The sequence below is a fragment of the Rhinopithecus roxellana genome, chromosome 19, assembly GCF_007565055.1.
Source record: "Rhinopithecus roxellana isolate Shanxi Qingling chromosome 19, ASM756505v1, whole genome shotgun sequence".
In the NCBI taxonomy this organism is placed as follows: Eukaryota; Metazoa; Chordata; class Mammalia; order Primates; family Cercopithecidae; genus Rhinopithecus; species Rhinopithecus roxellana.
In genome coordinates, this window is record NC_044567.1 from 78,415,095 (window position 1) to 78,437,730 (window position 22,636).

The window sequence follows — 22,636 nt, forward strand, 5'->3', positions numbered from 1 at the left end:
CCGGAGTAGCTGAGACTACAGGCGCCCGCCACCTCGCCCGGCTAGTTTTTTGTACTTTTAGTAGAGACGGGGTTTCACCGTGTTAGCCAGGATGGTCTCGATCTCCTGACCTCGTGATCCGCCCGTCTCGGCCTCCCAAAGTGCTGGGATTACAGGCGTGAGCCATCATGCCTGGCCCGAACTTCAATTTATGATGGGAAAACAATAGTACTGTATAGACTTTTGTTTTAGGCTGGGTGAGTCCAATTTCCCAAAGAACATATGCTAGCCCTCAAAAGGCTAGAATTTCTGGGCAGAGGGTGAAAATCTTGCTGTGTTCTTTTATTTATTTATTTATTTATTTATTTATTTATTTATTTATTTTTGTGACAACATCTTGCTCCATAGCCCAGGCTGTAGTGCAGTGGTGCAGTCTCGGCTCACTGCAACTTCTGTCTCCTGGGCTCAAGCCTCAGCCTCCCTAGCAGCTAGGACTACAGGTGCACACCACCACACCCAGCTAATTTTCGTATTTTTTTGTAGAGACAGGGGGCCCAGGCTAGTCTCAAACTCCTGGGCTCAAGTGATCCGCCTACCTCAGCCTCCCGAAGTGCTGGGATTGCAGGAGTGAGCCACCATGTTAGGCCATGTGTTTTTATTCTTACAGGCATGTTTTCAGAAAGGCCGGCTTATCTTTGGTTTATCTTAGGGTTTATTTTTGTGAATTTGTGATGCTCTGTTGCTGAATAGTGAGTTTCCAGGTTGGGTGCGGTGGCTCACGCCTGTAATCCCAGCATTTTGGGAGGTCAAGATGGGAGGATCACTTGAGGCCAGGAGTTCAAGACCAGCCTGGCAACATAGTGAGACCCTATCTCTACAAAAAGTTAAAAACTTAGCCAGGTGTGGTGGCATGCACAGATAGTCCTAGCTACTGAGGCAGGAGAATGGCTTGAGCCCAGCACTTTGAGGTTGCAGTGAGCTATGATTGTGCCACTGCACTCCAGCCTGGGCAACAGAGTAAGACCCTGTCTCAGAAAAAAAAAAAAAGATTTTCAAATTCTTTTTCTTCTTTGATGCTTTCTTCCTAATCAGATTTGGGATATATTTATTTATTTATTTATTTGAGACAGAGTCTCGCTCTGTCACCTAGGCTGGAGTCCAGTGGCGTGATCTTGGCTCACTGCAAGCTCTGCCTCCTGGGTTCATGCCATTCTCCTGCCTCAGCCTCCCAAGTAGTTGGGACTACAGGCGCCCGCCACTACGCCCGGCTAATTTTTTTGTATTCTTTTTAGTGGAGACCAGGTTTCACCATGTTAGCCAGGTTGGTCTCAATCTTCTGACCTTGTGATCTGCCTACTTTGGCCTCCCAAAGTGCTGGGATTACAGGCGTGAGCCACCATGCCCAGCCGGGATACATTTATTTTTACAAATGAAGAAAACCAGTAAAAGTGAGGCTTCTTATGAAAGCGTTTTGAGAATTCAGCTGCTCCTTGAGTGAACACCAGGGTAAAACCAGCTCAGACACCATCAGGCTGGGTCCATGGTTGCCATGAGCCAGGGGTGTGCCCCTGTTGACTTAGAGTTTGTTGCCTTGTGGCACATGGTATATGTCTTGGGGCTTACTGTTCTCATTTTGTTTTTCTTCTCTAGGAAAATTACAATTTCTTGAACCAAAAAATGAACTATAAGTGGGACTTTGTCATTATGCAGGCCAAAGAGCAGTACAGGTGAGTGAAAGGAGACTGCTTGTCCTCTCGGTGTCTTTCCTCCCTCTCTTCCTTCTTTGTTTCTTTTTATTCATTTTATTTTATTTTTTATTTTTATTTTTTTTGAGACAGAATCTTGCTCTGTTGCCCAGCCTAGAGTGCAGTGGCGTGATCTCGGCTCACTGCAACCCCGCCTCCTGGGTTCAAGTGGTTCTTCTCCCTTGCCTCCCAAGTAGCTGAGATTACAGGTGCCCACCACCATGCCCAGCTAATTTTTGCTTATTATTATTATTATTATTACTATTATTTGTATTTTTAGTAGAGATGGGGTTTCACCATATTGGCTAGGCTGGTCTTGAAGTCCTGACCTCATGATCGGCCTGCCTCAGTCTCCCAAAGTGCTGGGATTACAGGCGTGAACCGCTGCACCTGGACTCTTTCCTTTTATTAAAATAAACTTGTTTTTGAGCATTTGTGTGCCTAACACTGGGCTGGGTAGGGGGAATAAAAAGACACAGTCTCACAGGTCAGGCAGATGAAAGAATAGGCTATGGTGCTGCTGTGAGATGAGGGCCACCTGGCTGGGGTTTTCAGAGGGAGTCGTAGAAATGGCATTGAACCCGGGGAATGCATAGGAGGGGTCCAGGTGAAGGATGGCAGTTGTAGAGGAAGAGGAGAGGTGTGGTAGGAGGAAGGGGCTCCCAGCAGGCAGAACCAGAGCCTGGAGGCAGGAGTGTGCCCACTGCAAGCAGTTCCTTGCAGGTGCATCTGAGAGTGCAAAGTGTGGAAATGGCAGAAATTAGCAGGATGTGAACTAGAGATGTTAGCAAGAGCGGATCGTGAGAGGGCTTTGTGCTGAGGGCCACAGAGAGCCATAGAATGATGTTTAAGCAGGGGAGGGATACACAGTGATCAGATTCACGTGTCAGAACCACGCCTCGCTCACTTGCATTTGCCTGTTGCCATATCAGAACTGGAACTGGAAGTCCCCTCCTGGGCTCTGCCTTAACGAGAGCTGGATGCAGATATTGGGGACAGTGAGTGGTTGGGAGAGGGTGTCTGTCATGACAAGGTTAGGCTATCATAACAAACAGCCCCCGACTCTCAGGGGCTGGAAACCAAAAGGTCCATTTCTTGCTGGTGCTCCCCATCCCCCGTGGGGCAGCTGGGACCCTGACATGCTTTCCCCACCTCCAGGTCCCATGCAGAAGCAGCAGCACCATCTGGGCTTTGTGCGTTGCTTAGCAGGGACAGGGATTTCCTGTGTGTATCAGAGCAGCACTGTCATCCTGCCCATAAGTCACAAGGCAAAGCAGGTCAACTTCAAAGGTTGGTGGGTGGGGACATAGAATCCTACCAGGTGCCTGAGAAGAGGGACAGCTGGGAACATCTGGTGACCCGCACCAGTGATTACCAAAAGCGATGATCCCCTGGTCCGACCTCACTCACTGTGACAGTGAGTCACTGTGACTCACTGGATCCGGGAAGGTCTAGACTTGCTGGTGCTCAGCTGGGCTGGATGGGGAAGACCTGATTCTCACCCAGCAGCCTAAGTATTGGAATAGTGATGAACACTATTTACGGGAGAGCTGGTCTGGGAAAAATAGATTCTTATGGCAGAATAGCTTTATTGCCCTGCATGGGGGAAAATATATTCTTAGGGTTTAGAATCAGGCAGAACATCAGTGAGAGAGCCGCCACTACTCGTTAGCCACAAACATGTTTTTACCTGGGCACGTTTGAGATGAAACAACATGGGTTATCTTTAATCACTTACATTTGTTCACAAAACTTCATGTGGTGAGTTTTTGGGTACTGTCTCACTTTATGTTGGTGTGGGGAAATACCATAGTAATTATTGTCACCCTGCATTTCTACAAATGGGGAACTGAGGCTTAGGGAGGTGAAAATTACTTAGCTGAGGTTACTTGGTGAGATCATGGTAGAACTTTGGCTGATGTTACTTAATTCCATTTGTTGCACCAGTTTTGAGTTTCTGATGGGTTCCAGCACTAGGCTGGTCTCCAGGGACACAGAAATGGGTAAGATGTGCCCCTCTCCCTCAGCCCGCCCATCCCCTCCTCCTCCTGTCTGCTCTGAGCAGGATGATCCCAGCAACTCACAGGACTGTGAACCCTGATATCTGCTTTCCTGGGCGCTCTGGGTGCTCTTGCAGCTCAGAGCTGTTCTCAGTAATCCCTGCAGGTCCACCACCACGGCCTTGGCCTTAGCTGGGAGAAAGCTCTGTGCTGCCCAGATCCTGGGACATTCCCCTCTTCCATTCTTCCAGGGGCCTTGGAATGAGCGATTCCTAAAAGGCTTGCTCCACTTGAGATGGCTTTTTCCCGCTAATTTTATGGCTTAAAGGCTCCTCTGATTTCAGATTTAGGGTCTCAGCACAAAACGAGGTTGACCGTGTAGCTTGGCCCATGAAGTAGTCATTTTGTTATGCTGAGTCCCATCTTCCAAGTTCCACACTCAGCATCCAGCTACCTACTCAAGATCTCACGTTGCTGTCAAACCTCCGACTTACCTTGTCCATATTTGAATATGTCTTTCCCTCACTCTCCAAGTCTCTTCCTCCAGTATCACCCATATCAGGACCTCTACTGCCCCTACCCTGGTTGAACCAACCTCACCATCATCTGAACCATGGCAACATCCTCCCGACTGGCCTCTCTGCTCCCAATTTGCCCCCATGTTTGAAATACGAATAAGATCATCTCACTCCATCTTCTCTAGCTATCAGGGAGAGCACTCACTTCCAATGTAACTTCCACAAAGAGGCTTTTCTTTGATTTGATTAGCTGTTACTGCATTCAGATCATCCTAAAGTTAGTGGCTCAAAACAACAATTATTTTATTATGTGTCCTGATTTCTATAGGTTAGGGATTTGGGAATATCTTGGCTGATCAATTCTAACTCAGAGTCTCTTGAGTGGTTGCTGGCAGATGGCTGGAGCTGGCGGCCTAGAGCAACTGGGGGCTGGCTGGCATTTCCTGCTCTCTTGTAGCATCTCTTTGTGATCTAGCTTGAGCTCCCTCACAACATGGCTGCATCAGGGAGGGTTGTTAGATAGCTTACAGGTGTTTGGGGACTTCAAGACCACATATTCCAGTAAGGAGGGTGACAGTTGTCCCACCTTTTATGGCCCAGCCTCAGAAATTACAGTGCCATGCCTGACATCCCATGTTGGCAGAAACCACCACAAAATCCCACCTGGCTTCAAGGGGAGGAGACATAGACCCACATCTGTCAACGGAAAGAGTGTCAAAGAATTATAGACATATTTAAAAATCACCACAGAGGCCATCCCTGATGCTCCATGACGGTACCCTGAATGTTTCCTTATGGCACATAATGCAATTTACAATTCTGTATTGATTCTTTGACTGTGTATATGATGTTTAGTTCAAAAGCTACTCAAGGGCAGGGACTATGTTTGGTTCACCAGTAGACTCCCCGTGCTTGGAACTTAGTGGAAGATCAATGAATATGTGAATGAATGAACGAATGAATGAATGAATAATTAAGCAAATGCTGTTGCTGAAAAAATCACAAAATGACAAACGAAAGTAATTCCTAGGTTACTAACTCTCTTGCATTCCATTTATCACAACTCTCCTCTAATAACATCTGTCACGGAAAAGCAGAAGAGCAAAGCCGGACAGGACCCATGGGGTAAATCAGAGAGTGACTCTACTTGCCAGGCTCTCCAGCATTGTGGAAACTCTGTAATACCTCAGGCTGGTTGTGGCCCATGCTCCTGAGGTCAGGGGCTAGTTAACCTGGTAGAAAATCCAGTTAGGCTGTCAAGGGGAAGTTTGAAGACAGTGTTTATATTTAATTTCCAGAGGAGGCTGATGGAACGCCCAAATGAAATGGCGCTGTTCACCCATCTGGCTCCCTGAGTGTTATGATGTTTTCCATAGTACGTTAATGGGGCGATGAGTCCGCCGACTCTGTCTGGCAGAGGGCATGTGCGTCATCCCATGTTGCCTGGGAAAACAAGCATTAACAAGTGTGAGCGCGGGTCGCCGTGGAAATGGTACAGAAGGGGGCCCATGGCAGGATTATTAGTGTTACTGTGCCCCTGGAGGAAGAAGGCCCTGCATCATTTCCCATCCAGAGTGGGGAAGGGAGAGAGACTGAGAGATAAAAAGGAAAATAAACAGCTTTTTTTTTTTTTCTTTTGAGACAGAGTTTTGCTCTTGTCACCCAGGCTGGAGTGCAGTGGTACAATCTCGGCTCACTGCAACCTCTGCCTCCCAGGTTCAAATGATTCTCCTGCCTCAGCTTCCTGAGTAGCTGGGATTACAGGTGTGTGCCACCATGCCCGGCACATTTTTGTATTTTTAGTAGAGACAGGGTTTCACCATGTTGGTCAGGCTAGTCGCGAACTCCTGACCTCAAGTGATTTGCCCGCCTCGGCCTCCGAAAGTGCTGTGATTACAGGCATGAGCCACAGCTCTGGGCCATAAATAGCCTTTTATAGCAATAAGTTGTGCTCAGAAAAACCCCTGATGTGTCATGAACTCTTTGCAGTGCCAGAGTAGAAGTCACAGGCAGGGAGGAGAGAGGACTCCCCAGGCCAGCATCTTCCTTGTCACCATCCCACAGGTGGGATGTCCAGACGTTGACTCTGTTGTTTGCCCAAACAGGGAAAAGTTAAGAAGCCAGGAGGTCAAATGCCAGAAGGTCACCCATGTGCACTGTGCTCCAGTGTTGAAGTTGGTGGAGTTGGTTTGATTTAGGGCTCGTGGCAGCAGTGTGATCTCAGTGCAGCACTGTGCTGTCCAGGGGAGTTAGACCCTGGCCAGACTCCCAAGTGCAAGTGCCACTTCTGCCAGTTGCTGGCAGTGTGACCCTGGTGGGCTGGTGGGGCATTCACCCTCTCTTTGTTTCAGTGCCCTGAACTTTGAAGTGAGAAAAGGCCACTGGGAGGATTAAGTGGGATTAAAAGAGTTACTACGTGTCAAAGTGGTTAGAAGGGTGCTAGTACTTAAGTGTGATGTCAGTACTTGCTGTGTTCATTACTATTACAGTATATGTGAATTACTTGGGCAGGTTGGGAGAGGGGTCTAGGTCATCAGGAATCGGGGGCATCACTAATCAAAAGATACAAAATCTTCCTGGCCTTAAACGTGGCTTTTGGCTTTTCAGGGCTGGAAAGGAGAGGAACAAAGCAGACAGATATGCCCTGGACTGCCAGGAGAAGGCATACTGGCTGGTGCACCGATGCCCGGTGAGTATCCTCCTGCCTGGTGTCCTATGTCTCTTCCTGTGCCTCCCACCTCCATCCTGTGCTCTCCATGCCTGTGTCCAACTCCTCTTTCTCTAGGGTGAGAATTGGATCAGCAGGAGGAGCTGCTCAGTGTCGGGTTAGCATCCCAGGGCCTCTTGACTAGAAAAGGAAGTTCTCTGTCTGGATGGGGTCTGCTCATGGCCCATGTGTTGCTGTTAGGTAGGGAGGGACCTGAATGAATTTATCTTTTATGAGGGCTGGGACTTTTTTTTTTTTTTACTAGGATATCTAGTAAAGGAATATAAGGAGAAAAAAATTAGAATGTAGGCCCCAATGGAGGCTCCAATGCAGAAAAGTAGTGTCCCGTGAGAATGGAAACTGCATGGCCAAAGTTCTCCTTGGTGTCTCCTGCTCCCTCACCTTTTCCTCTCCTAGATCCAGTTCCCAGCAGCTGAGAGGGGAGGAGGAGAAAGAATACGTCTGTGTTGAGCTGCTTCTTGCTTGGAGCACACTGAATCTCTGGCTTTGGGACTTTCGGTGGCCTAGAGAGACAAGCTGTACAGAGCTGGTGTAACTTGCCCCAGATCATCACTGGGAAATGGTAGCCTCATTCCGCAGCACACAGAAGTGGACTCTGACTGCCACATACTGGGATTAACTCTGCTGCCTCAGTTTCCTCCTGTCTCAGCCCCCTGTGCTGCCTATTGGTCAGGGGAGGTAGGAGATGTGAATGAGATTCTGGAAACCAAAGAGTTACAAAGAAATGTTCTTCTTCCTCTTCCTTTAGCTTCCTTGCCTGCCAGGTATCAGACATTCTCAGAACCAGAAAGAGAACTGAGTGAGGCCTGGTGTCAGAGTTTATGGATTTTTGAACTTCAAGCCCATCTGATTTTGGTTGTTTTGCTTGTTTTATTTATATACTCAAAACAGATTCTCCTAAGGTGTTCCACCCTGTAGGGGCATGGGTTTGGATGCTGTGTTGCTGAGGTTAAGGTTCTGAGGTTGATCCCCAAGCAGCTTGTTTGATTTTTTTCGTGGCTTCAGGGTTTCTCCTCTAGGGAAACCAGTTTACAGATGCCTGACACAAGTATCTGGGGGCTGGGTGACAGAGAACAGGGTCCTAGAGACAAGCACCCCTGCTGGTTGGTAGCGTAGAAGCTCTTTGTATGAGAAGGAGCCTCACATTGCTCGTGTGTTCCAGAAGCACTCTGTGGTGAGGATAAGGAGATGTGGTGGATACGCCACATTTGGCAAGACACCTTGGTGCCCAGTGCCACCATGCCTGAGGGAACTCTAGTTCTTTCAAGGTAAAGAATGGCTTCTATATTATATGCAGAGACTCCTCACTGTGGGATTGCCGATGTGACTACATTCCTTGCAAAGTGACATGGACTAGCTATGCAGTAAAATGAAAAACTGATCAGCCAGGTTCTTCTCAGTTCTCCTGGGGTAAGCTCTCAGCCCCCACCAGGCTAGTGGCTGAGTGGCTCTTCACAGCATGATGCGGAATCACATAAATATGACAACGTGTCTCTATGACCACCACCTCCCCACCGCCCATCTCCGCCACCATGACCGTCATCCCACCTCTCACTCCCTTACTTCCCTTATCTCCCTGACCTCTACCACATCTCTTATTTCCCCCACTTTTACCACCACCTCCACCACCCTTATTGTCATCGTCATTGTGGTCATTGTCACCATCACCGTCACAGTAGGCATGAACTGAGAACTCCCAGTGTGCTGAGCACTGTGCTAAGCCTTCTGCATTCTTTTTTTTTTTTTTTTTTTTTTTTGAGATGGAGCCTTGCTCTGTTGCCAAGACTGGAATGCAGTGGCACGATCTCGGCTTGCTGCAACTTCCACCTCCCGGGTTCAAGCGATTCTACTGCCTCAGCCTCCTGAGTAGCTAGGATTACAGGCGTGCACCACCATGCCCAGCTAATTTTGGTATTTTTAGTAGAGATGGGATTTCACCATGTTGGTCAGGCTGGTCTCGAACTCCTCACCTCGTGATCTGCCCACCTCGGCCTCCCAAAGTGCTGGGATTACAGGCGTGAGCCACCGCGCCTGGCTGCCTTTTGCATTCTTATTGAACCTTTGCAGCCCTGTATGGAAGGGCTTGTTATTATTCTCATTTTACTGATAAGCAAGTGAAAGCTCAAGGATGTTGCTAATTTGCCCGAAGTTACACAGCTAGTAAGTGCCAGAGGGTCTGAACCTACATACCTCCGACTGTGGAACCCCGCACCGACTTAGCCCTGTGCACTTCTGCCTCTCAGGCAATGTCATGGGATGTCTTGGCGCAGTTCAGTCCTTTGGTAACCTCCTGGGTCTAGAACGTTGCCTGGGTCACTGCTGCTCTAAGCAGCTGAATGCCTGGGTCCACAAGTGCCTGGTCCCTCTTTGACAGCACTGGGGACCCAAGTTCAGCTTGAGGCTTTGATGGACTCAGAGTGGTCCTAGAACTTCCAGGACATAAAACTGCTCCCTACATCTAACCTCTTTCATGACTGCTTCCTAAGCGAAAACCAGACCAGTAGTCAAAGATGAGGCAGGAGAGTGCCGTTGCCCCACTCTCTGCGATTTTCTTAAAATTCTCCCCATCTCTTGTTGGCCTGTTGGCCTGTCGGGGTGGAAGGTAGCATTTTTGAAGAGCATCTCAGTCTAGAAATTGAGCAATCTGACTGACAGGCTCAGGAAGCCCTGGAGCTCACAGACTGCCAGACTGTTTCCAGGAGACCCAAACAAACCGTCAGTTCAATGGGAAAAAAAGCCAGCCAAGGCAAACAAAGCACTTGGCGCTGTGGAGTGTCGCGGCCACTCCGTGTCAGACTGTAACCAACAGTTGTAGAGTGAGACGCGGCCTGCTGTTACTGAACCAACTCATTCACTTGTTCATTTGTCTGTTCACTGATCCATGAAACCTTCATCGAGCCTTGACTTTGTCCCAGGGAAGGGGTTAGGTGCTGGGTGTGAAATAAGTCAAGAGTCATTGAGTGCTCTTCTGTGCCTGTATTAAGCTCTTGGCACAGATGACCTTATTGACGTCCGATGCTATGATATAGGGAATATCACCATCCCCATTATTCAGATGGAGAAATTGAGGCTCATAGAGGTTCAGTTGCCTGCTCAGTTCTGGGAGAGGAAGCCACACCTTTCTGATGGCAAAGCCTGATATGCTACTTCTGTGCAAGGAGGCCCCACCCGTGGTCCGTCTCTCAGCTCAAAGAGCTCAAAATCAAAATTGCTGGAGCACAGGTGAGTAACACTCTCCCAGAGATAAGACCTAAATGCAGAAGGGGCACAGTGAGAGGGTGGTTGATTTAGAAAGCCAGGGAGAAATGTCTGATAGATGCTGTATCAAGGAGATCATCACTGGCAAAGGCCAAGACCCCACGTGGGTGGTGGTAGTTGAGGGCTCTGACCTGAGTTCCTACCCAGAGCCCAAATGACACCTGTGATTCAGCATCCTGTAATGAAGGAAAATGATGTTCCTCATCCGTGTTTTACCCAAATGGTACCAAGTACAGATCTGAGCATGATGCAAACAACAGTAAGTTTTGTAAATGAACAAAGGGAGAAAGTGCTCCCTTAGACAGTCATGTGGAGGCCTTCCCTGCATCTTTGCTGTGCCATCTGTGACTTCCTGCCTCCCAAGGATGTAGTCTGAGGCTGCCTCCTGGAGGTGGGTGTGCTAAATCAAGTGATCCCTTATCTGCATATCAAGCTAAATGACCCTTGTTTCAACCACATATGCAGACACTTGCCAGAGATGTCTGCCCTCCATTTCCCATTGAGGTTGGGCTAAATGTCCAACCATGGAAAATGGCAAAATAAATTGAGGTATATTAACATGATAGAACATTGTGAAGCTATTCAAATAATATTTTCAAAGGCCATTCATTGACCTAGGAAAATGATCTGACATATAATGTGTTTTTTGTTTGTTTGTTGTTTTTTGTTTGTTTTTGAGACAGAGTCTCACTCGGGTGCAATGGCATGGTCTCAGCTCATTGCAACCTCTGCCTCTTGGGTTCAAGAAATTCTCCTGAATCAGCCTCCTGAGTAGCTGGAATTATAGGTGCCTGCCACCACACCTGGCTAATTTTTGTATTTTTAGTAGAGACATGTTGGCCAGGCTGGGCTCGAACTCCTGACTCCATCTTGGCTTCCCAGAGTACTAGGATTCCAGGCATGAGGCACTGTGGCGACCTGACACATAATATATTATAAAACCAGGGTGGGTGGAATGCTCCGTGTACTGTGGTCCAGAAAAAAAAAAAAAGTTAACATTTATTTTGTGAATATCTGCTCTATGCCGGGTGCTTACTAGGCAATGGGGATATTTAGATTATGAGCCAAGACAGACATTGCCCGTGACCTCAAGGAGTTTCCTGTAGTCTGGTGGAGAGACAAAGACTAAAATGATTAAACCAATGAATGAGTAACATGCAGAATGCCACAGAAGCTGGTAGGAGGCAGGGACCCTGTGTCCAGTTGGTGGTCAGGGAACGTGGAACACAGGGCATGGAGAGTGACATTCAAGCCAAGATCCTCTAGGAGCTGACTTTCCTAACGCTGCAATGTAAAATTGTCTCCCTGTTTCACCTCAACTCTATTTCTTTTCTTTTTTTTTTTTTTTTGAGACAGAGTCTCGCCCTGTTGCCCAGGCTGGAGTGCAATGGTGTGATCTCAGTTTACTGCAACCTCTGTTTCCTGGGTTCAAGTGATTCTCCTGCCTCAGCCTCCCAAGTAGCTGGAATTACAGGTGTCTGCCACCTTGCCTGGCTAAGTTTTTGTAACTTTAGTAGAGATCGGTTTTTCACTATGTTGGCCAGGCTGTTCTCGAACTCCTGACCTCATGATCTGTCTGCCTCAGCCTTTCAAAGTGCTGGGATTACAGGCATGAGCTATCATACCTGGCCTCATCTTTATTTCTTTCCCCTGTCTTATTTTGTTTAGAAAACGAGTTAGTGTTTTACTTATTTGTTTTCTATTCCATGCATCAGAAGAGTCTGATACTTTTGGGAAGAGAGTGAAGCTGAGAGAAGGAGGGGCAGAGGGACATGGTGGAGTGCCACCAAGAAGTGACCGTCAGCTCCCATGCTGCCTCTGCTCTGTATGTGGGTTCCTGGGAACATCGCCTCCTTACCAGCAGTTGTCACGAGTACAGGAGCTCCTTTCCTGACCTGAATGATGAGGCATTGAGCAAACTGCCTCTTCGGCTTACACCCAAGGGATGTTGTTGGCGGGGGTGGGGTCACACCCTGGTGTTCACAGTTCCTCAGGGTGAAGGAGGGGAGCTTGCAGGTCTCTGAAGGCTTCCTGCGTAAGGCACCAGGGCAGAAAGCGCCTGCTGCCTCCTTATCTGCGGGCGGCACACCGCAGGATGCATTGGCTGCCCTTACTTCCTGGGTGCTAACAGTCAGTCCTGGTTATCTTCATTTGAACACCCTGTTATGTGCCAGAAACTGCGTCAGCAGTGCTCTGGTGATGATCACAGTGGATCAAAGACTTTACACTACCTGATGAATGAAGAAATGGATAAATGAAAGGAGCCTGGGGGTCTCTGAAACCAGCAGAGGCAGAAAGGCAGCCCCCTCACGAGTTTCGAGGGCAGGGAACTGGAAAAGGACCACAGCTTGATTGGGAACAACTGAGACTCAAGGGCTGCTGCCCACAGAGGCTCAAGAGCCAAGGCAGCAGCGGCCAGGGGACTGTGCCTGGCTGTTCTGTAGGGGAGGCACAGAGAGCCAGGTTGGGGCTACAACTGGACAGACTGGCAGAATCATCAAGCTCAGTGGGTGGCTGCGGATCTGAGAGTCTAAGGCCATCTGGTCTGGGCAGCTGAGGGCACAGAGGAGTCTATCTCAGTTATGCAGTGCACTGTTGAGCACTGGGACAACCAAATTTATGTCAGAGCCTGGGGCACGTTGGAAGGAAAGAACTAGATAATGAATTCAAGACTTGAGCGGATAACCACACTGAAGTCACTGAAGCAGTGAGCACCTGTGGAAGAGCAGCCAGACAGTGGTTGTAGGGCGTCATGGGCACAGGCTGTGTGTGTGTGAGTGTTAGTGCATGTCAGTGTATCTGGGTCTGCATGTGAGTGAGAGTGTGCGAATGTATGTGTGCTAGTGTGTGTACATGTGCGCATGTATGTGAGGATGTATGTGTGTCTGTGTTGGCATGTCAAGGTGTGAATGTATGTGAGTGTGTGTATGTATGTGTGAGAGTGTGTGTAGATGTGTGCATGTAAGTGAGCATGTATGTGAGTGTGAGTGTGCATATGTATGTGTGAGAGTGTGCCTAGGTGTATGCATGCATGTAAACATGTATATATGTGTCAGTGTGCGCATATGTGTGAGTGTGTGTGAATGTGTGCATGTGTGAGCATGCATACGTGTATGCATGTATGTGAGCATGTTTTTGTGTATTCATTCTCATAGTGCTATAAAGAAATACTCAAGACTGGGTAATTTATAAAGGAAAAAGGTTTAATTGACTCAGTTCTGCATGACTGGGGAAGTCTTAGGAAATTTACAATCACGGTGGAAGGGGGAAAGGCACGTCTGACATGGTGGCAGGCGAGAGAGAGCGAGTATGTGAAAGAGGGACTGTCAGACACTTATAAACCCATCAGATCTCATGAGAACTCACTATCGTGAGAACAGCATGGGGGATACCACGCCTATAATCCAATCACCTCCCACCAGGTCTCTCCCTCAATCCCTGGGGATTATGGAGATTACAATTCAAGATGATATTTGGGTGGGGACACAGAGCCAAACCATATTAATGTGTGTATATGTGTGTGTCAGGTCATACGTGTATGTCAGCATGTGTGGGTGTGCATATGTACATGTGGGAATATGCGTAGGTGTGTGCATGTATGTGAGCATGCATGTGTGTGAGTGTGCCAGTGTGTCAGGGCATGTATGTGTGTGAGCATGTGTGAGTATGAGTATGTATGTATGAGAGTGTGTGGATGTGTGTGAGTGTGAGAGTGTGTGAACATGCCAAAGTGTGTGTATGAAGTCTGTCTTCAGTTATGCAGGGGGATTTCTCCATAACAGATTCAGGGGGCAACTCCTAGAACCCTTTTTGGCAAAGACACTGACTTTGCTGAGCCCCTGCCATGTGAGGTTAGATCCCATGGTGTTATCCCTTCAAGACACCTGTCTCAACTGTAATTTATCCTTTGTGTGATTAATTGCTGAGTGGCTACCTCCCCCTTGAGACTGGGAGTGCCTCAATATGCCTGCTGGGGAGCAGTGGTCTTGGGGCACACTCACCATGGGCTCCCCAGGGCTCAGCACAATGTCCGGCACATAGGAAGTACCCCATAGATATTTGCTGATCAAGATCCACTTGTAACAACTAGGGTAAGGATGGCTGTTCCCTTTCCCTGTCCTCTTCCCCACCCACTTTCTATTGCCTTCTCCTTTCTCTTCCCTGTGTCGTCTTGTCTGCACATATATGCCTCCATGATAGCCTAATGAGCTAGGTTGCTAGATTTAGCAAATAAAATACAGGAAATTTGATTGAAATTGAATTTCAGATAAACAACAAATAATTTTTACGTAAATGTATTTTGTATATTTAGTATAAACATATAATAAGCATCAAAATATTGGAGCAGAAATTATTTGCCATTTATCTTAATTTAACTGGACTTCCTACATTTTATCTGGAAGTCTTACGTCTGAGCTAAAACCCACTCTGATCCCATGGATGAGGCTGAATCTGATGGCAAGAAAGCCCAGTTGATTCTAAATTCTCTGCTTCGGTGTAGCCAACCTGGTTGGTCACATGAGCTGAGCAGTAGGTGGATGCCTGGCATCACACCTGCATCAAGGGAAGTGAAAGGGAATTTGAGGCCAAATTATTGGCCTCAAAGAGTCAAGGAGTTGAGAGAGATCAAGTAAGATTTTCTGGAGAGTTGGGTTACCTGCTGGAAAAGGGAGCTAACAGAGATTACAGTCCCAGTTTTGGGCCGTTCTTTTATATACATAATTTTAAAATGACTACAACCCCTTCTTCAGCAATAGCAACCTTCTGTTGAGAGCTTCACACCCTATCTTGTTAAGTCTTCACAAGAACCTACCACGTAGGAGGCTTCTTCTCTGTTTCTTAGAGAGGTTAGTGAGTGCCGAGATAAGGAGTGTTTTCCAAGATCTTCTGCACAGCTGGGAAGTGGCAGAACCAGGAGTGGCACCCAGAGGTACCTGACAAGCCTGGACTCTCCCAAAGCACTGCTCTGTCACTTCTCTTTTCCCACCCAGCCCAAGACGAAACCACAGAGTGTGGGGAAGCACTGTGGGAAGAGTCAGGAGGCCCATGTATTAGTCTCAGTGAACTCTTCTGGGGCTTAAATGTTACCCATCCATATGCCCACTCACTCATCCATCTATCTACTCATTCAACCATCCATCCATCCATCCATCCATCCATCCATCCATCCGTCCGTCCATCCCTCTCTCCCTCCCTTTATCCATCCATCCCTCCATCTATCCATCCCACTATGGTGCTGAGTTTGTCATCCATCCATGCATCCATCCATCCATCCATCCATCCATCCATCCATCCATCCATCTCTTCACTCATCCACTCACCATCCATCTACCACCGATTTACCCATTCATCCATGCATCCGTCTATCCATCCCATATGGTGCTGAGTTTGCCATTCATCTGTCTGTCTATGCATCCATCCATCCATCCATCTGTCCATCCATTCATCTCTTCACCCATCCACTCACCATCCACCTACCACCCATTTATCTATCTGTCCATCCCTCCTTCCCTCCCTCCATCCATTCATACACCATTCCATCCCTCCATCTATCCATCTCACTATGGTGCTGGGGATGCCATTCATTTGTTTGTCCATCCATCCATCCATCCATCCATCCATCCATCCATCCATCCTTCCATCCCTCCATTCATCCATCTCACTATGGTGCCGGGATGCCATTCATCTGTCTGTCCATCCATCCGTACATCCACCCATCCATCCATCCATTTATTCACCCACCCACCATCCACCCACCACCCATTTACCTATTCATCCATCCATCCATCCACTCATCCCCCTCTCCTTCCCTCCTTCCTGCCACCCATCCCACTCTGGTGCTGGGAATGCCATTCATCTGTCTGGCCATCCATCCATCCATTTACTCACCCACCCATCCACCATCTACCTGCCACCCATTTACCTGTTCATCCATCCACTCGTCCATGCATCCCACTATGGTGCTGGGGATGCCAACCACCTGTCCATTTTTCCATCCACCTACCCACCCATCTACCCATTCTTCTCTCCATCCATCCTTCCATCTCACTATGTTAGGTGCTGGGGATACTGGGAGACAGAACAGCCCTCATGAAGCTCAACAGCTCACCTGGAGGGTTTACACCCACTCAAAACTTCCTGTGGGCTAGGCCACAAGTTCTTCTCAGCTCGATCTCACAATTGGCAGATTAACCGAGACCCACAGTTAACCAGAAACCAGAGACTCCCTGTAATGATCCTTATGTTGTTTTTATCCCGTTTAGCCTGGAATGGACAATGTGCTAGACTATGGCTTGGACCGAGTAACCAATCCGAATGAAGTCAAGGTAAACCAGGTATGTCTCTGCCGCATAGTGTGGGTAGGGCCTAGGTCGGATTCTGGGGCTGGGAAGGTGTCCACACATCTATTCATGTTTGTTAGGGCAACGATGTCTCCCCTTTGAGACTGCCAAAGAGAGGAGGACTGTGAGCTCTGTGGACTTGGGGCTGGAGGAGAAGTGGGACCATGGCAGGGTGCTGGGTAAGGAGAAATTATGATTGAAGACAGAGGTTGTACAGTGCAGGGAAGAGCTAATGGGATCTAGATGGCTGGTTTTCAAACTTTTCTGAGTCACTTCCCCCTTTGAAAATCTGACGAAAGTTATGAGCTCATTTCACTCAAAGATGCATAGACAGATGTTCTGTACACATTTTCAGCCAGTTCCTTGATCCTGAGGAGACTGTAGACCCCAGCCTCAAAACTCTTGAATCAGCTTTGGATTTAACCTTAATCCATGACAGGACCTGGAATCTAACACTTTCTTTCATATCCCAGTGGAGGGGAATCTTTGTAAAGATTCTCCAAGCAGGTTTCATTAAAAAAAAAAAAAAAACACTTTCCTCAATAGGCCATCTTTCATGATGGATAACCAATGTCCTATGCGTATTTATTTATTTATAGAAATATAGTTCATAGGCCGGGCACGGTGGCTCACGCCTGTAATCCTAGCACTTTGGGAGGCCGAGGCGGGTGGATCATGAGTTCAGGAGATCGAGACCAGCCTGGCTAACATGGTGAAACCCCGTCTCTACTAAAAATACAAAAAATTAGCCGGTTGTGGTGGTGGGCGCCTGTAGTCCCAGCTACTCGGGAGGCTGAGGCAGGAGAATGGTGTGAACCCAGGAGGTGGAGCTTGCAGTGAGCTGAGATCACACCACTGCACTCCAGCCTGGGGGACAGAGCGAGACTCTGTCTCAAAAAAAAGAAAAAAAAAAAAGAAATACAGTTCATAAGCTGTTGAACCCATGGCCCTATTGACATTTTGGGCCAGATAATTCTTTTTTTTTCTATTTATTTATTTAATTAATTTATCATTTGAGACAGGGTCTCACTCTGTTGCCCAGGCTGCAGTTCTGTGGCATGCTCACAGCTCACTGCACCCTTGACCTCCTGGGCTCAGGTGATCCTCCTGCCTCAGCCACCCAAGTAGCTAGGACCATGGGCACATGCCACGATGCTTGGCTAATTTTTAAAATTATCTGTAGAGATAGTGCCTTTCTATGTTGCCCAGGCTGGTCTTGAACTCCTGGGCTCAAGCAATCCTCCTGCCTTGGCCTCCCAAAGCACTGAGATTACAGGTGTGAGCCACTGTGCCTGGTTCAGATAGACAATTCTTTGGTGAAGTTGTCCTGTGCATTTTAGAATGTTTAGCAGCATCCCCGGCCTCTGCCCATGAGATGTGAGTACCTCCATTCCTCTCCCTGCCCACCTAACCCCCAGTCCTAACAGTCAAAAACGTCTCCAGACGTTGCCCAACGTACGCTGGGGAGGGAGTCAACATTGCTCTGGCTGAGAACCACTGATTCCAATGAACCAGCCTAGATCCATTTAAACAGGTCTTAGATGGTTTCATTGCTTTCCGTCAAACATTGTCTTTAGGTAGCAAGGGTCATCATCTCTTTAGCCTCGGGTGTATCTATAGGGCTCTGCAGAGCCTTAAGGCATGAGTGGGGGCTTGTAGGGGTGTGCAGGGGAAGGAGGAGTGTGGAAGTGGGAGGGGAAAGAAAAAGGAGCCAGAAATGTTGGCAAGGCAGCTCTGGGACAGTGTTTGCTTTTGCTCCCTGGAGAGGGTCACCAGGGGAATCATTAGGTCCCTTGTCCACAAGCCGGAGAGACCCTTCCTTTGATACACACAGGGCGCAGTCAGCCTTAACTCCGCTGTTCCCAGGGCAGCCTTTCCTGTGTTCTCCTTGTCAGATAACAGATCACTGCTGAGGCCTTGTAGGCTTGGTTGCCATAGAAACAGAATCCTCGAGTAAAAGACTGAACCTGGGTGGAAGGTTTGCTTTTTTTTTTCTATGGCTAACTAGCAGCTCTGGAAACCTCTTTCCTGGGGAGGAAAGAGAGGGTGGAGGCAGAAAGCACATCACTCATTCTGACATAGGGAGTGGGGACCAAGGGGCACCCATCCGTGACCCAAGCCAGGATACTGCTCAGCTGTGTATCTGTGTGTGTGTGTGTGTGTGTGTGTGTGTGTGTGTGTGTGTGTTGGGGGTGTTAGGCAGGACCTTAACTTCATCCATTTGAGAGGGAAGCTAAGGAGCTGAGCTGCTCCATCCTGGATGTGACTTCCGAGGAGGGTGACCAGATTACTGTCTTTACTGGGGAGGCATCTTTGTGCCCCTTGGCCCTCAGAGCCCATTTCTTGCGGATGTGGATACTGGCAACACTCTCAGCCCAGAGCCCAGTGGGCAGGCTGGGTGTGCAACAGAGGGTGTCCTTGCCATGGTGGGGTGTGATACCGGCCATGTCTCCGCTGTTGCTTACCATTATCTTCTCTGTCTTTCTCTCTCTTTCTTCCCAGCTATCTTTTTCCTGTGCACTCTGGCTGCTGTGGAATAAAGTATTAAGAAGAATAAAGAACTGCAATTCTCATGCATGCAGAGCCCCTTCCAGCCCTCCCCTCAGCCAGCCCCAGCATGCTGTGGTTTATTTGTCTGCAACATTTCCCACTGTCTGCGAGTCCCCTGTGTTCCTGGGTTAATCTGCCCTGAGAGGAGAGGGTCGCCAAGAGCACGAAGCATCTCCGTGAAGACCTGGGAGTGCAGAGGCTTTGGATTTTTGTCTCACTTCAGAGAACTCTCGGTGCCTGAGCTGGTTTGAAGAGAGGTCATTTTGAGAAGGAATTAATCCTTCTTTCTTTTTTTCTTTTGTATTTTTTTTTTTTTTTGAGATGGAGTTTCGCCCTGTCGCCCAGCCTGGAGTGCAGTGGCGCAATCTCGGCTCACTGTAAGCTCTGCCTCCCGGGTTCACGCCATTCTCCTGCCTCAGCCTCCCGAGTAACTGGGACTACAGGTGCCCGCCACTACGCCTGGCTAATATTTTTGTATTTTTAGTAGAGACGGGGTTTCACCGTGTTAGCCAGGATGGTCTCGATCTCCTGACCTCGTGATCCACCCGCCTTGGCCTCCCAAAGTGTTGGGATTACAGGCTTGAGCCACCGTGCCCGGCCTGTTTTCTATTCTTTTTTTTTTTTTTTTGAGACAGAGTCCCACTCTGTCACCCAGGCAGGAGTGCAGTGGCGCGATCTCGGCTCACTGCAACCTCCGCCTTCTGGGTTTAAGTAATTCCTTGCCTCAGCCTCCAGAGTAGCTGCGATTGCAGGTGTGTTCCACCACGCCCAGCTCGTTTTTTCATGTTTTTACTAGAGACAGGGTTTCTCCATGTTGTCCAGGCTGGTCTCGAACTCCTGACCTCAGGTGATCCACCCACCTTGGCCTCCCAAAGTGCTGGGATTACAGGTGTGAGCCACTGCGTCCAGCCATCAATCCTTCTTTTTAAACTTTTATTTTAGGTTCGGGGGTTACATTTCAGGTAAATTGCATGTCACAGGGGTTTGGTGTACAGATTATTTTGTCACTCAGGCAAGAAGCATAGTACTCATAGGTAGCTTTTCCATCCTCTCCCTCCTCCCACCCTCCACCCGGCCTGGATGTCTGTTGTTCCCTTCTTTGTGTCCTTGTGTACTCAATGTTTAGCTCCCACTTATAAGTGAGAACATGTGGTATTTGGTTTTCTGTTCCTGCGTTAGTTTGCTTAGGATAATGGTATCTAGCTCCATCCATGTTGCTACAAAGAATAAGATCTCTTTTTTTTTTATGGCTGCATGGTATTCCACAGTGTATATGTACCACATTTTCTTTATCCAGTCTACCAATGATGGGCATTTAGGTTGGTTCCATGTCTTTGCAATTGTGAATAGTGCTGCAGTGAACATAGGCATGCATATGTCTTTATGATGGAATGAGTTATATTCCTTTGGGTATATACCTAGTAATGGGATTTCTGGGTCAAATGGTAATTCTGTTTTAAGTTCTTTGAGAAATCATCACACTGCTTTCTACAATGGCTGAACTAATTTCATTCCTACCAGCAGCTTCCTTTTCTCCTTGCCAGCATCTGTTATTTTTTGACTTTTTAATAATAGCCATTCTGACTGGTGTGAGATGGTATCTCATTGTGGTTTTGATTTGCATTTCGAGAATGAGTAAATTCTTGAGAAGATGTATCTGTTTTCCCCAAATAGAGGGAAGTAACCGTCAACCATAAGGAGGAAGCTCATTAGGTTGGCAGGTGTCTCGGGCCCTGGGTAGCCCACTCCTGCTGGCTGATGGCCGCTGGGAGGGACTGGCCAGGGGCCAGGACCACACTCTAGAAGGGAGTCCTCTTTCAGCTTCAATACCTTAAGGCATATGGAGCCTCCAAGTCCTCCACCCCAGAAGGTGATGGGGGCAGGGGCTGCTCATGGCAGGGTCACTGCTATCATTTAGGGATGAGGGCAGTGCCGGGTGCTGAAGAGACCCTTGACATAGGCCTGAGTCCCAACTCTGCCACTTCCGGTCCACGTGATCTTGGGTGAGCTCCTTCTTGAGGCACAGTCTCAGTTTCCTCGTCTCTAATAGGGGAAGCATGCTAGTTCCTTCCTCAGAGGATTAAGTGGGATCACTTATGTGTAGTGTCTAGAATGCTAATCAACACGTGGAGACACTCCACACACAGCTGGTATTATTCTAAATGTTGTCATGCTGTGAGAGAGAATTTGTGGGACTTGTAGACCTCAGACTCCATGTTAGGGTGCTGTACCTAGCCAGTTTCCTCTTCTACCTCTTCACCTTCTCATACTTCTCCCCTGGTTGGAGGTGGAAGGAGGGGTTACATGCCACTTTCAATCTCTCTGCCTACTCCAATAAGCAGCTGCTCAGAACCTCAGTCTACACTGGCGAGTATACAGATCTTTCGGTAAAAGGCAGAAATACGGCCTGGCAGTATAAACTACTGTGCTCTGCAGAGGTGCTCAGCCTGCAGCCCTCAGTGAGCAACACCCCCTTCCCACACCATATGCTCCCACCAATAGGGGACAAACTGCTTTCTTCTTGTGGCTACTGTGTGACCATGGCTGGCTGAGGGAAGGGAAGGGGCTGATGTTTGCTGACAGCTCCCTGCGTGCCAGGCACGGAACAGAGTGCGTCACCCCTTGTCACGGCTCAGCTAAGACTCGCTACTGTGTTATGAGGTAGACGGCCACGTTGACCTGTTTCACATTTGAGAAACCAGGTCGAGAGAGAGGCTGGCTCCCCCAGGACACACAGCTGAGAAGTTGTGAAGCCAGGATCTGAACCTCAGCTGATGGCCGCCAGAGCCCACTCCACATCCTGCCTGACGTTTTCTAATGTCTTTATTGTGGCTTTAGAAGTTTTTCTGGATTTCCTGAAATCCATTAACAGAGGTAATGTCAGTTTCCTTTTTCTTTCTTTTTTTTTTTTTTTGAGACGGAGTCTTCCTCTGTCACCCGGGCTGGAGTGCAGTGGCCGGATCTCAGCTCACCACAAGCTTCGCCTCCCGGGTTTATGCCATTCTCCTGCCTCAGCCTCTCAAGTAGCTGGGATTACAGGCGCCCGCCACCTTGCCCGGCTAGTTTTTGTATTTTTTAGTGGAGACAGGGTTTCACCGTGTTAGCCAGGATGGTCTCGATCTCCTGACCTCGTGATCCGCCTGTCTCGGCCTCTCAAAGTGCTGGGATTACAGGCTTGAGCCACCGCGCCCGGCCCTCAGTTTCCTTTTTCACATGAAGAAAACAAAGTAGAGAGACACAGCCGTTTGCCCAAGGTGACCCAGCCAGGATTCAGTTATGTGTTTCCAATTCTGTAGCTCATGTACCTCCCTGATGCCACCACTGCTCCCCTCTCCATCTGGCAAGGCCTACATCCTGCACCTAGGGCCAGCTTCATGGGCAGGGGGCTTGTACAGCCGCCCAAGACCCCACCCTCAGAAGAACCCTTGTTTGGTTTAATGTTCTGTTACCCTCTCAGAATTCTTCACACTTTTTTTTCTGAACAGTAAACCTGCATTTTTATTTTGCATTGAGCCTT

General features: G+C 48.3%; 1 protein-coding gene across 5 annotated transcripts in view; it reads left to right on the forward strand.

Moving 5' to 3' along the window:
* RGS9 (regulator of G protein signaling 9) overlaps window positions 1–22,636 on the forward strand; it is a 106,646-nt gene that overhangs the window by 38,316 nt on the left and 45,694 nt on the right. For 4 of the 5 annotated variants that reach the window (XM_030923902.1, XM_030923903.1, XM_030923904.1 and 1 more), the window contains 3 exons: window positions 1,630–1,706; window positions 6,850–6,931; window positions 16,492–16,563. In XM_030923902.1, coding sequence (XP_030779762.1) covers window positions 1,630–1,706; window positions 6,850–6,931; window positions 16,492–16,563 — 231 coding nt within the window. The remainder of the gene's footprint in view (window positions 1–1,629; window positions 1,707–6,849; window positions 6,932–16,491; window positions 16,564–22,636) is intronic. The other variant, XM_010379996.2, reaches the window with a different exon arrangement.